At 38.7% G+C, this 12,936-nt stretch overlaps 1 protein-coding gene across 1 annotated transcript in view; it reads left to right on the forward strand.

Annotated features, from left to right (window-relative positions):
• The window catches only part of pxdc1 (PX domain containing 1), a 43,581-nt gene that overhangs the window by 12,067 nt on the left and 18,578 nt on the right, over positions 1 to 12,936 (forward strand). Inside the window, exon 2 of the mRNA XM_003224398.4 lies at positions 11,531 to 11,622. Coding sequence (XP_003224446.1) covers positions 11,531 to 11,622 — 92 coding nt within the window. The remainder of the gene's footprint in view (positions 1 to 11,530; positions 11,623 to 12,936) is intronic.

Below are 12,936 nucleotides of genomic sequence, written 5' to 3' on the forward strand. Positions count from 1 at the left end.
ATTTAAAAACACAAGCATAGCAAAAATTCAAGAAATACAAATATTTCTATGAAAGATCCACATTAAAACAGCATTTCTATAAAATACATGCAGTAGAGTATCACTTATCCAACATTCACTTATCCAACCTTCTGGATTATCCAATGCAGTCTGCCTCCCACCCGGATCTACAGCTCTAGGCAGCAAGGACTGAACTTTTTACCGATTTAATTTCTGATAAAGTTGTTACAAAGTTAATTTTCTGCAATCCTATCTTTATTTGTAGTCAATTTGTTAGTAGCCAAAGTTTTTGTAGTTAATGTTTTCAATACATTGCGATGTTTTGGTGCTAAATTCGTAAATACAGTAATTACTACATAACGCTACCGTGTATTGAACTGCTTTTTCTGTCGATTTGTTGTAAAACATGAAGTTTTGGTCAATACCAACACTTTGTACTTTGCTCGGAAACTAATTGGTAGCCAGTGGAGTGACAGTGTGCTCACTCTTAGATGTTCCTGTAGCCAATCTGGCTGCCATATTTTGAACCAGCTGGAGTTTCCAAACTTGGTACAATGGTAGCCCAATGTAAAGCGCATTGCAGAAGTCCAACCTTGAGGTTAACAGTGTGTGCACTACCATCTTCAGGTCCTCCAAATCTAGGAAGGGGCACAGCTGGCGTATCAGCCAAAGTTGGTAGTAAGCACTCCGGACCGTTGCATCTGTCTGAGCTGACATTTGGAGGGACGGATCCAGGAGCATTCCCAAGCTACAAACAGTCTTTCAGGGGGAGTATAACCCCATCCAGAACGGGTTAACACCTCCATGCCCAGATTAGGACCCTTGATGGCAAGCACCTCTGTATTGTCTGGATAAAGTTTCAATTTGTTTCCCTCATCCAACCCATTACCTCCTTCAGGTATTCATTCAAAGGATACACACTATCCTTAGCTGAAGCTGTTTGGGAAGGCATGGAGAAATATATTTGGGTGTAATCAGCATACTGATAATACTCTGCCCCATGTGTACGGATAGCTGTGTGGATTGGGCCTGGGGATCACGTGAAGTGGTCCGCGGACCCAATCCACACTGGGACCACATCTGATAAGACCCGGATCTTACCGGATGTTTATTTAATCCAGTTTTATTGGATGTGTCATTTGGACATCTCCAGTAAAACTGAGATGAGTCCTGTTTTTTGGGTCTGTCTGGATGGGTCCTGAGTTACCACAAACTGAGGTCAAAGTGCAAAAGTGAGTTTCACTCAATAATATTGCGGGTGGGGGTGGGGAGAGCAGACAAGAGGGCAGTATCTTGCCCTTCCTAGTTGCCTTAGGCAAGAGCAAACTGTTTCAGCCTCTCCTACCTTATCTGTTTCTATTCATTAATAACTTTTACCCTCTCAATCACATTTTGATTTTGCTTGGCTACACATGTCCCAGTTTTCATCTGTGAAATCTTGGAAAGAATGCTAGAGACATCTTTAAATACAGCTTAAATGACTTCAGCAGAATATGGCAGCTAGACACAGATTGTCAACCACATTTGCTTATACTTAAAGCTAAAATGCTACTGTCCAAAAATTGCACTAGCGAAATGCTCTTTCCTTCCTGCTTTTTGAAGGATGATCAGCAGTCTGTTTTGTGTGGTTATAATTGCTGCATCTGTGTTGAGCATTCAAAATTGTGCTTTCTGTTTCATCTGACTATGGCCCCTTCCACACAGATGCATCAAATCCACATTGAACTGGATCATATGGCAGTGTGGACTCAGATACCCAGTTCAAAGCCGATATTGTGAGATTTTCTACCTGATATTCTGGGTATATGGCTGTGTGGAAGGGCCGTTAGAAAATGACTGATAAATAGATTTACTGTTTCCCAAACTCTGTAGCATTAGTCATTCTGATGCAAACATACTTACACAGATACATACACAATGTACAGTCAGAGGTATGCCACTTTGTCTTACTGTGATTCACAATTCTAAACTTACTGTAACTTCTGCCCAACCAGGGATAATGTAGGCTGTGATTTTGAATGTGTTGCAGTACTGACATTCATTTTAACCAGCAAGGTTGATTTCTACACAGTACAAATGTGTTTTAGGTCACCCAAGAGGCATTTAAAAAATAGTTAAGCAGACTTAATTTCTATCCTACCGCTGTTCTAACATAGGGGCTAGGGCAGCTAGTACCAGACTAAAACACAATGCAGCTGGCCCTTCAGATATGTGGTTTTAACTTTTCTGGATTGATTATTTGTAGATTTTATTAATATGTTCTCTCTAAGAATCTCTTTCAATGTAATTTAAGGGCCCTTCCACACAGCCATATAACCCAGAATATCAAGGCAGATAATCCACAATATCTGCTTTGAACTGGATAATCTGAGTCCGTACTGCCATATCATCCAGTTCAATATGGATATTATTACAACTGTGTGGAACAGGCCCTAGGTCTATTCATATGAAGAGTTTGGCCTGTGTACAGTAGGTTGGATTCAAACTTAGTCCAAGTTGTAATTGACTCATTGAAAATAATGGCACTTTAGTTAATTGTGATTAACATGTTCCACTAAAATTGTTCAATTATCCCTGCTTATGATTTAGGTTGAACCCAACTACTTATCTAGAGATGAAAAGTAAATGATAAATAGTGTCCGTATGGTGTGTTTTCTATATTGCTTTACAGGTTTCTTCTTGTTTACTGTTTATCTGTAGCCATGCAGGAGCAAACCGCCCATTTCCCCAAATGGCAGCTATATTTATAGTGTTGCAGCAAGAAAGATAATTTCCCAATTGTATTGCAGTGCATTGGTTGTAGAAGATTTTATTGTTGGCTTATCAACAATGTATTATGAACAAAGAGTCTCACTTAGGTCTATGTCCCTCTGGCAAACCATGGATTGCTCTATTTAATTATCTAACTCAAGTGGGTGGCTGCGATATTTCTTTGATGGCAATAATCATACTTTTGGAATATGCCATGGTAAATGTACTGTGATGGTACAGTTTATGGAATAAAGACTCAATTCATATCTTTTGTAATCCATCTGTTTTTGAGCATTCCAATAAACGGATCTTGTCGAGGTGCTGAAAATTATTCTGTGCTAGCTGTCAACAAGATTCTAAACATCTTGCCGATGTATGCTGTCCCAAGATCTGCACTGAATATATCAACATTGCATCTTAAGCCTGCTTTGAAAATAAAGCTGCAGAAGTTACTGGCCAACTTTTTATTTGTTCGCTATCTGCCTGTGCCAGGCATTAGTGTCCTTAAGAGGGAAAAAGGGAACAGATGTTTGGAAAGCTTCACTGCCTAGTTGCCTGGAGGCAATCTTTACTCACCGTAGAGGCCAGGCTCTTTACAAGCCGGAACGAAACCAAGCAAAATCTAGCTTTTGCTGTGATTTGCAAGTTTTTTGAAACCCCTTAGGGAAGGGTGGTCCTCTTAACACTTTTTAAATATTGCATTTGAGCCAGCTAGCATACTCACTGGCATATGTCATGTTTGGTGGCATTATTTGTTTCCCTCTGTATATTTTGTCCTTTGAAGTATTGTTAATGAAGTATTTCCACTACACAGCTACTTCAGTGTCATGCCACTTCAGCTGTCATGGTTCTGTCCTGAAGAGTACTGGAATATGTAGCTTGGCAATGTACTTAGATTTCACTGCTAGAGCCCTAGTGGAAGTTGGAAGGCCCTCCAGATGTTGCTAGACAGCAACTCCTGTAACATTTGCCCACATCACTACATGTAAGGTACGGTGCAGTTTAGAACCTCCTGGAAGGCTATACAATTCCCATCCCATACTAGACCCAGAAGCTCTAATACCTCTTGGTAGTGCTTCACCAACCTACATTATTCCATAAGATGGAGCCATGACAGTGAAAGCAACATGAAAATGATGTAAGTGTGTAGTCTATTTTTTATTAGTTGTTAAATTCACAGGCTTCTGTACAAGGCTATGTACTTACTATAGATGTTTTGTATATTTAATTGTGGTATACATTCTTTTATAATCAATATTTTATTACATTTTCATTTCCTTTCATTGCAAAATTCAATCTCTATAATTCATATATTTATTTCATCTCATTTCCCCTATTGTGTTCCCCATCTCCAGAGTCCTTCTTTTCTTCGTGGTGCCACCAGAACATCATTTATTTTGGTGAGGGTTGCTTCCCATCTTCTTTTCTCAGTGTTTCTTCAATAAATGTTTCCCATATGCTTTCAAAATAGTTTTTTCCTTAGGCCTTTTTTACCTTTACATTACATATTGATTATTTATTACTAATTTCCATATTTCTTTATATTATTCTTCTATCTTAATTTCTACCCCTCTTTTCCATTTTTTTTGCTATTAATAGCCTTTCTTCCATTAAGAACATTGTTATCAGATTCTTTTCATTTTCTGTGGTATACATTCTGAAGTGTAGAAGCTCATCATGACAGATCCCATAGTCTTCCCCATTAAGAGAGTCCAAAAAATTCAGATCCATATGTGCCTTATGTCTTTTGTAAACCAAATAGGTTTTAATTAGCCCAACATTATATATCGTTTGATTGTCATCAGCTCAACATTAAACAGGAATAGTTCATAACCAGATATTGTTGCTTGAGAAATTCCCTGCCTTCGCTTCTGTGATGATTGCAGGTAAGCTCAGGGTGACCTGGAGAGAATTAAAGGTTTAATTGCTTTGGTCCCATTTCACCACTTCACTACCCATTCCTGAATATATGCAAAAATCCATCAGTGGATCTAAGTGCTACTCATCTTGTTCTAGTTATTACCATATTTGCCACAAGATTGGCTTTAACCAATCAAGATACTAGGAATGAGAGAGTTTAAAGAGATCTGGCCATCAACAGTCTTGTTCACACCTTGCAGACTCAGGACTGGGCCTTCCTTGATTGAATCAGTTCCTTTGTAATATGTTATTTTCCCCTGGCTTTTATTTTACTAAACGTTATCATTCTTTCCAATGAATCATGTTACCTCAAGGTAGGTTCAAAGTGCACTAACCCCAATTTGATCATCTTCGCTTGGCCTTTATTTGTCTTTCTGCAAGTCCATGGTATCTGTAAAACTCTCCTGAAACACTACATTTGAAATTAGTTGATTTTCCTGTCTGATCTTTACACTTGAGGGTTTATCTAGTGATCATGCCTGAATTTAAAGTCTCCCCACATCCCGCTCCCACCAAAAACATTGTATAAAGATCTGCCATCTTAACTAACCTCTATATATGTTATATGCATGCATGGAAGCATTAATGTAAATGATTACATTAAGGACTACCTATGAATTTAGCCAAAATTATACATAATTCTCACTTGTTGAAAAGATTGTGCAGTGAGGGATTCAATTTTGAGATTTCGGGTTCCCTGGAATAAAATAAGTGCCTGGCTGTTATGGCTATTCAGTTTAATGTGGTAGTATTTGATACGGTACCTGTTGAAACTCTAGGGACCAGAAAAGTGAAGTGAAGCCAATGTTCAGTTTTGCATGGCTTGGGAGCCAGAATGGATGACATTAACCATTAGTCCTTATGCTTCTGAAATTATATATAATGGAAGGTTCTGAGTCATGGAAGAAGTATCCAGTTTTAAATATGATTGTTAACTATCAGTATGGAATTGTAATGACAGCTCATTATTTTTATATTAACTTTCTAAGCCTTGACAAATGTTAAATGTAATATAGAGGTGAGAAACAGGGGTGCTTTCATATGTTATACTGCTACTCTATCAGCCCTACACATCAAAGGCTCTGTTGAAGGATGATGAAATAGGCAGTTCAGCAACAACTAACCATCCCCTGTCCGGGGTATAAAGTAACATGCGGATGTGGCTGCACCAAGATATCCTAAGCCTGTATACCACAGGCAAGAAAGAAAGAAAATGTGTTGCCGAAGGCTTTCATGGCCAGAATCACAGGGTTGTTGTGTGTTTTCCGGGCTGTATGGCCTTGTTCCAGAAGTATTCTCTCCTGACGTTTTGCCCACATCTATGGCAGGCATCCTCAGAGGTTGTGAGGATGCCTTCCCTAGATATGGGCGAAACATCAGAGAGAATGCTTCTGGAACATAGCCATACAGCCCGGAAAACACACAACAACCCAAAGAAAGAAAATGTTTGCGTGTGTGTGTTTGGGGTGAACCCAGTAGCAAATTTCTGAATTCCTCAGCCAATTTGACTTAAAGGACAATTCCTTCTTGAATCCAAGTGTATTGTCAAGTTGTGTTAAGACATGTCTGCATTTCCCTGAAACTGTTTTAATTGCCATGGCTTCCTTTCAAAGAACCCTAGGAGTCTGAAACTGAGAATGCTACTGGCTCTCTCGCCCCTTTAGGGCTGGCTTTTGAAACGGCAAAAGGAGAGACATCTCAGAAGCTAGGCTGCTCAACGCTGCAGTTGTTCATGCAAGATAATGCCTCTCCGTTCAAGACCTCATCACGTGTAGAATTGACTAGCAAGGTAGAAAGCTAGCCTAGAACTGTTTTACCTGGCAGGTAAATGCACACCTATATTTGAAGAAAGACAGAAAGTCCAGTTACAAGTTTGCCATATCATTTTGTGTTTGTGAGACAGTGGTGTTGCTAGGGGATGCGGGTGGGGGTGTGGACTGCATCGGTTGACACCATCAGGGCAGATTACACTAGAGTGACTATCTGTGCGGTGTTTCAGCAGAAAGAATTCTGTGTGGTGTTTCAGTAGAAATGTATTGTTTTAAAAAGAAGAAAATAGCTGTAGATATAGAGCAGCAGTGTGGTGTAGTGGTTTGAACATTGATCTACAACTCTGGAGACAGGGTTCCATTTTCAGCTTGGATATGGAAGTCCAGTGGATGACTTTGAGTGGGTCATACATTATCAGAAAACACTGTAATAAGTTTGCTTTAGGGTCGCTTGAAGGTTGAAAACCACAATTTATTTTTTGTAATATAGGTTTACATATGTTGTATCAACATACCTGAAAGGTGCAAAATTGCTAATTCAGTGCTAAGTTACTTTTTGAATTTTCTAATGTGTATGCACTCCAATCAAAGCAGACATTGTTACCCTATTACGATGACACTTTGAATCATGTGGCTACAAAAATGTGCTGTTTTTATTTAGTCTCTGATTTTGTCATTATATTCAGTGATGCAAACAAACTAGAGGGAATTACAAATTATTAATATTGTCTAGTAGGGGAAGAGGTCCAAGCGGTGACACAATTGGTTACTGCACTGAGTGATACTAACCCTAGTGATACCACTGTTGTGAGAACAAGCTTTAGATCAGTGGTTCTTAACCTGTGGGTCCCCAAATGTTTTGGCCTTCAACTCCCAGAAATCCTAACAGCTGGTAAACTGGCTGGGATTTCTGGGAGTTGTAGGCCAAAACATCTGGGGACCCACAGGTTGAGAACTGCTGCTTTAGATCAAGGATGGACATCTTCAACCTTCCAGTGTGTTTTCTTTTGTTCAGCCTGTGCCATGGCAGTTAATGTTGGGGTATGACAGGATTAAGGTGTCTGTGACAAAAATTCTAAAGAGAAGGGCATTCCGACTCTAGCAATCTGGTAACAGGTGAAAAAGCTCTAAAACAGCGATGGACAAGTTGTGACCCTCAAAATTTTATTTTAGAGCTCCCGTCAGTCTTAGATAGCAGTAGAGATGGAGAGGGACAATGGAAAATGCAGTCCAGCAACATTGGTAGGGCCACATGTTCTTCAAAAGTACCTCAGGATTAAGAATTTGTGGAGAGGAGAGTGATTTGAAGTGTAGAAATCTCATTTTCTAGGTGTTTCAGGACGGAATTAAAGACATGTCTCAAGATGCTCAAACTGTGATTGTTTTAGCAGTTTAAAAGTCCAAGAGACACAGATATCTATAACAAATAACAAATAGCGAAATAACAAGTTGTCAACTGTTGTGCCCAATAGTGTTACACAGGGCTTAAACATATGAGTCAATTTAATCTAAAGATGAATAGCTAAACAAAGATACACAATGGTACAATACCCAATAATGCAGTTTTTTTCTTTGCAGAGATTACTAGTATAGTCAGAGTTTTATCTTCACTTGTACATATAGTATTTTAAATCTAAGTCCCATTGGTAATCTGTATATTCCCTATGAAGGTATCTCGTGAAGCCAAAGTTATATCTTCACTCTTCCGTATAGTCTTATAATTGGTAGATAAACAAGGAGGAAAAAAGTGTTTTTGAAAAGTCTCTGTAGCAATGAGTAAGACACTTGAGGTGCCCTTGGGAAAGTGTCAACAAAGATCCCCGGGTTGTGAATCCTGGTTTCGGGAACCTCCCTTCTTCAGGATTCTACGGTGTCTTCACATAAGTGTTATTAGACTCAATAAATTCCTAAATAAGTGATAACAGACAACATAATAGATATGCCAGCAGTTTAAAAGACCTAACCCATTTCAGTGGTGATGGTGATTTACTGTATTGCGTCGCATAATAGTCGCCACCGCATACAAGTTGAACCCTCATTTTTGGGGGGGTTGTGTTTCCTCGCTTAATAGTCACACTAGTTAGTCACTCATCCATGCCCCTGTGCCCCCTTAGAGCTACATATGTTCCTTCAGCTGCCAGCTAGTCTGGAATTTTCCAAGGCTTGATTCCAAATAGCCTTCAGGAGAAGACCTTTTGTACACAAGGCTTTGAGAGGTTTTTTACTAATCCAAATACATGTTCAGCATCTTGAGACTTGTCTCCAGTTTCTTTATTGGATTACCTTGGCTCTGCCTAAGTTTCTGCTTCTTTTGTTTTTTCAATTTCAGGAAGGCCCATCTGCTAAACTCCAGAAAAAGAAGGCCAAATTGAGTGTTAACAGTAACCCAAGGGTACTTTTAAGTATAGAAAAAGCTATTTCCATTGGAAGTGGTGAGACAAGAGGTGGATGAGGAAGAGACATGTGATTGCAATAGCATGTGTGAGAGTCGGAGTAGGGAAATGGTAGATGGGTGAAAGGTTACTCTTTTCCATTGCTTCTTCAGTGGAAGGTGCATATCCTGTTCCAAAAAGGCCAGCACACATTTGTTTAGGTCTCAGATTTAGAGCAACTAAAAAGTTAACATACGGTGAACAACTTCTGGACTAGAGCTCAGATAAGAGTGTTTATGAAATATTTCTAGCAGAAGGGTTGGACTATTGGTTGTTTTCTGGGTGTCGTTGAATAACAATTCCCAGCAGCACTACCAGCACAGTTAATGATGTGGATGATGGAAGCTGGTAGACACATGCCTACCCCAGTTTAGGGTTTACCACCCCCATATGTCATGTTGATCTCTTCCCATATAGATAGGGCATCTGTGTTCTTGAGAAGTGGATAAACAATACAGTGATTAAGCTTGTTTAGGCTGATGGGAATTGGAACTAAAATCCAGCAACATCCACAGAGTCAAAGTTTTCCTAGTCTTTGTTTAAGTCTTCATCTCATTTGAATCTCATTTGAATAATCAAATCCACAAAAAGTCTGAACTGCAAATGTGGAGGGACAATCCTATTACATTATTTGCATATATTTGTTCCCCTGTTATTCTTGGTTTGTGTTCCCATTTTCCTTTCCCCCTTATAGTCTCGATTAACTTTTCTCCTGAAGTGTTAAATTTTAGATTGTACTCTTCTAAGGACAGATTTATTTCTTCTTTGCTTATTTTCTCCAAAAGATTTCAAAATAGGATATGTCATAGTAATTAAAGTAATGTTTTATAACTGAGCATTATATACAAATAAATTTGCTGTTGAAGTCACTCTTCTTCCCTCGTACCTCATATGTTTATTCTGGACTGCCATTATAAGGCTAGCTTTAATTTTGCAAAATCATTTCACTGCCTTATTTCTTGCATGTTACATGATTAGTCTTTTCCCAAATTGCTGTGAGATGCAATATCCTTTTGCACAACAGAATTCTAACACTTTCATATCACATTAATTGCCATGGGTCCTTTTAGATCCTGGGATTTCTAGTTTGGTGAGGTAATTGCAGTTCTCTGCCAGAGAGCTCTACTGCCTCATTAAAAAATCTCAGCATTCCATATGATGTAGCTATGTCAATTAAAGTGTGAACAAACTACTAAAACTGTACATTGCAGAGGACACGTTAGGCTGCAAGATATATACTTATTCTGGATATAAATGTAATTAAAAACCATATGATTTAATTTTTGTGTAGACATGCATCTGAACACACATCACACTGTTAGTTACACTTCTAAACATGTTTTATCTGGCCGCAATTCCTGAAAGCCATGGGATTTACTTCTGAATCAGTAACATAGGATTGCAGTGTTAGAACATGTTCAAGAGATAATGGGATTTAATACAGTTGAGGGAATCTTGTGTAATATGTGGATCTCTAGCACTCCCTGCTGGATGCTTTTCTCTATGCAATGGAATGGCTTTCTCTTTTCGCCTCATGCTTGGATGCAAAACACTTTTTGCATATTTTTTAAAATAAAGATAATATAAAGTTAAAGTTAATAAACATTAATATTAGTGTATATTTTGCATGCATTAGGTAGGTCAAGTTAAAGGTTTTCCCCTGACATTAAGTATAGTCAAGTCCAACTCTAGGGTTTGGTGCTCATCTCCATTTCTAAGCTGAAGAGCCGGCGTTGTCCAAAGTCACCTCCAAGGTCATGTGGCTGGCATGACTACATGGAGCGCCGTTACCTTCCAGTCAGAGCAGTACCTATTGATCTACTCATATTTGCATGTTTTCGAACTGCTGGGTTGGCAGAAACTGGGGCTAACAGTAGGAGCTCACCCCCTCCCCGGATTCGAACCGCCAACCTTTCAGTCATCAAGTTCGGCAGCTCAGGGGTTTAATCCTCTGCACCACTGGGGGACCCTGGCATGCATTAGCATGTATCAAATAATGTCAACAGATAAATATTAAATAGATGACAGATGCATATACAGAAAGCAAATTTCCAAAGCAGAGCAGCCTTTCCCACTCCTTTGCAGCCTGGACAACAGCAGCACTTATCAGCAGTGGCAGCTGGTGTAAGTAGTGAGTCTACTCTGAGTTTTAGTATGAACTTTAAAGGAACTAGCTTGCATAGTTATTGGCATTGCTAGCTGGGGGCAACGAGAGGTGTTGCCTACAACATCTAAATTATTTTGTATTAGGGAAGTTGACAAGGGACAGACTCAAAGAGGAGCTGCACAGAGACGGTTTGACTGGAGTCTCAAGAAATTGACTTTCAGAGCCCATCCAAACAGGCCCAAAATGCAAGACCTGTCTTGGTTTTTACCAGAGGTGTCCACAGATTCTGTATCCATGAATTCCACCATCCACTGCTTGAAAACATTTTTTTAATCCAAATTATTTTGCCATTTTATATAAGACACCCTTTAATATGCCATTTAATAATGGGACTTGAGCATCCATGAATGTTTCTATCCATGGGGAGTCCTGAAATCAAACCCAAGCAGATAGCAAGTACTTACTGTAAAATAAAGCACTGGGATCCATATCCTATTTCCTCTCTGGCCACAATAATCTTAACAATCATTGTTATTTTTCTTTCTTTCCAGGACTTATCACAATCAAAGAATCTCACGACATAGAAGCCAGGCTTAATGAAGTAGAGAAGCTTCTCAAGAATATTATAAATATGCCTTGGAAGGTAAGTAGAGTAGATAACATTCATCAGTGAAAGTACAGTTCTTCCGTAAGTTTTCTAGTTGTTATTTTGTCTGTTTGCAAGCAAGATGACTGAGTCACTGGTGGAGGAGAAAAACAATCCTCGAGTTTAGTCTTAATAATGGAATAGCCCAGGCCAGAATAAGGTCAAGCCATACTTGTACCTGAATCTAGACCTTTTCACACTGCACAATTATAGTGCTATAATTCCAATTTAAGTGCCATGGTTGCATCTTATGGAATCTCAGGGATTTTATATATGATTACAACAGCGAGAATCATCTATGCCCAGAGATGAAAAGAAGCAGATATATTGATGCAATAAGATTGCCTGATGAAAATATGTGAATTAGGAGAGATTGATAAATTGACCATGTTGATTACACAGAAATCCTTGACTAAATTCAAGAAAGATTGGGACATATTTGTTACTTTTATACAGCAAAGATGGGGACAGTCTTCAACCATTGGTTTTCTGATATAGAAGAGTGTTATTAAAACTAGAAAGGTAGAAATAAAGTGATACCTAAAGGACCCAATAAATAAGCTAAAATCAACAGGCAACAAGTAGAAAGCTTATAGATTAGTTTAGTAGGTGTTTGTTTAGAATTTGGACAAATTGTATGTTGTAGAGAAAGGTGTATTAGTTTTGTATACAATTAAATTTTGTAATGGTAGTTTTAATTTCATTTTGAGTTGTTGTATTTTATAAGTATGTTTTTTTCTTTGTTTGTATGTTTGAATAAAAATCATTTACACACAGAATCTCTGGGTATGTAGCTGAATTCTAAATGTCCCTCCTAAAATTCCAAATAGGATAAGAAGCATGGCAGTTAAAGTGAAATCATGTTGCTATAACTGCAGTGTGAAGGTCCCTGTGGGAGAGGCTCTTCTGAGTAAAATAGCATGGGCTTGTCCTTGTAGTATTTTTGGAATCATAGTGCTATATACAAAATACAGCAAATGGAAGCCAACATTGCATTGACCCAATGAGTGGCAGCTGTCCAAGCTTTGGGCATCTTTACCAGCCTTCTGCATCATGGTGATTTCCAGATGTGTATTTTCATCTCGTCTTTTAATTTTTTACCCAGATCATCTGTCTATCTGGCAGCCTGTTGAACTGTGCTGTCTCTTATATCACAGTTTCATGCATACCTGATGAAAGGCAAAGGGCATGCTGCATGTTAACAGCCAGACTTTCACATTCATTGAGGTTAGAGGTGCAGGACCCCTGTGAAAATGTAAGACCAAAAATAAAAAACGGGGGTTTTTTATCTCAGAAAACACTGATTAATAA

Source organism: Anolis carolinensis, chromosome 4, assembly GCF_035594765.1.
Source record: "Anolis carolinensis isolate JA03-04 chromosome 4, rAnoCar3.1.pri, whole genome shotgun sequence".
NCBI classification, from domain to species: domain Eukaryota; kingdom Metazoa; phylum Chordata; class Lepidosauria; order Squamata; family Dactyloidae; genus Anolis; species Anolis carolinensis.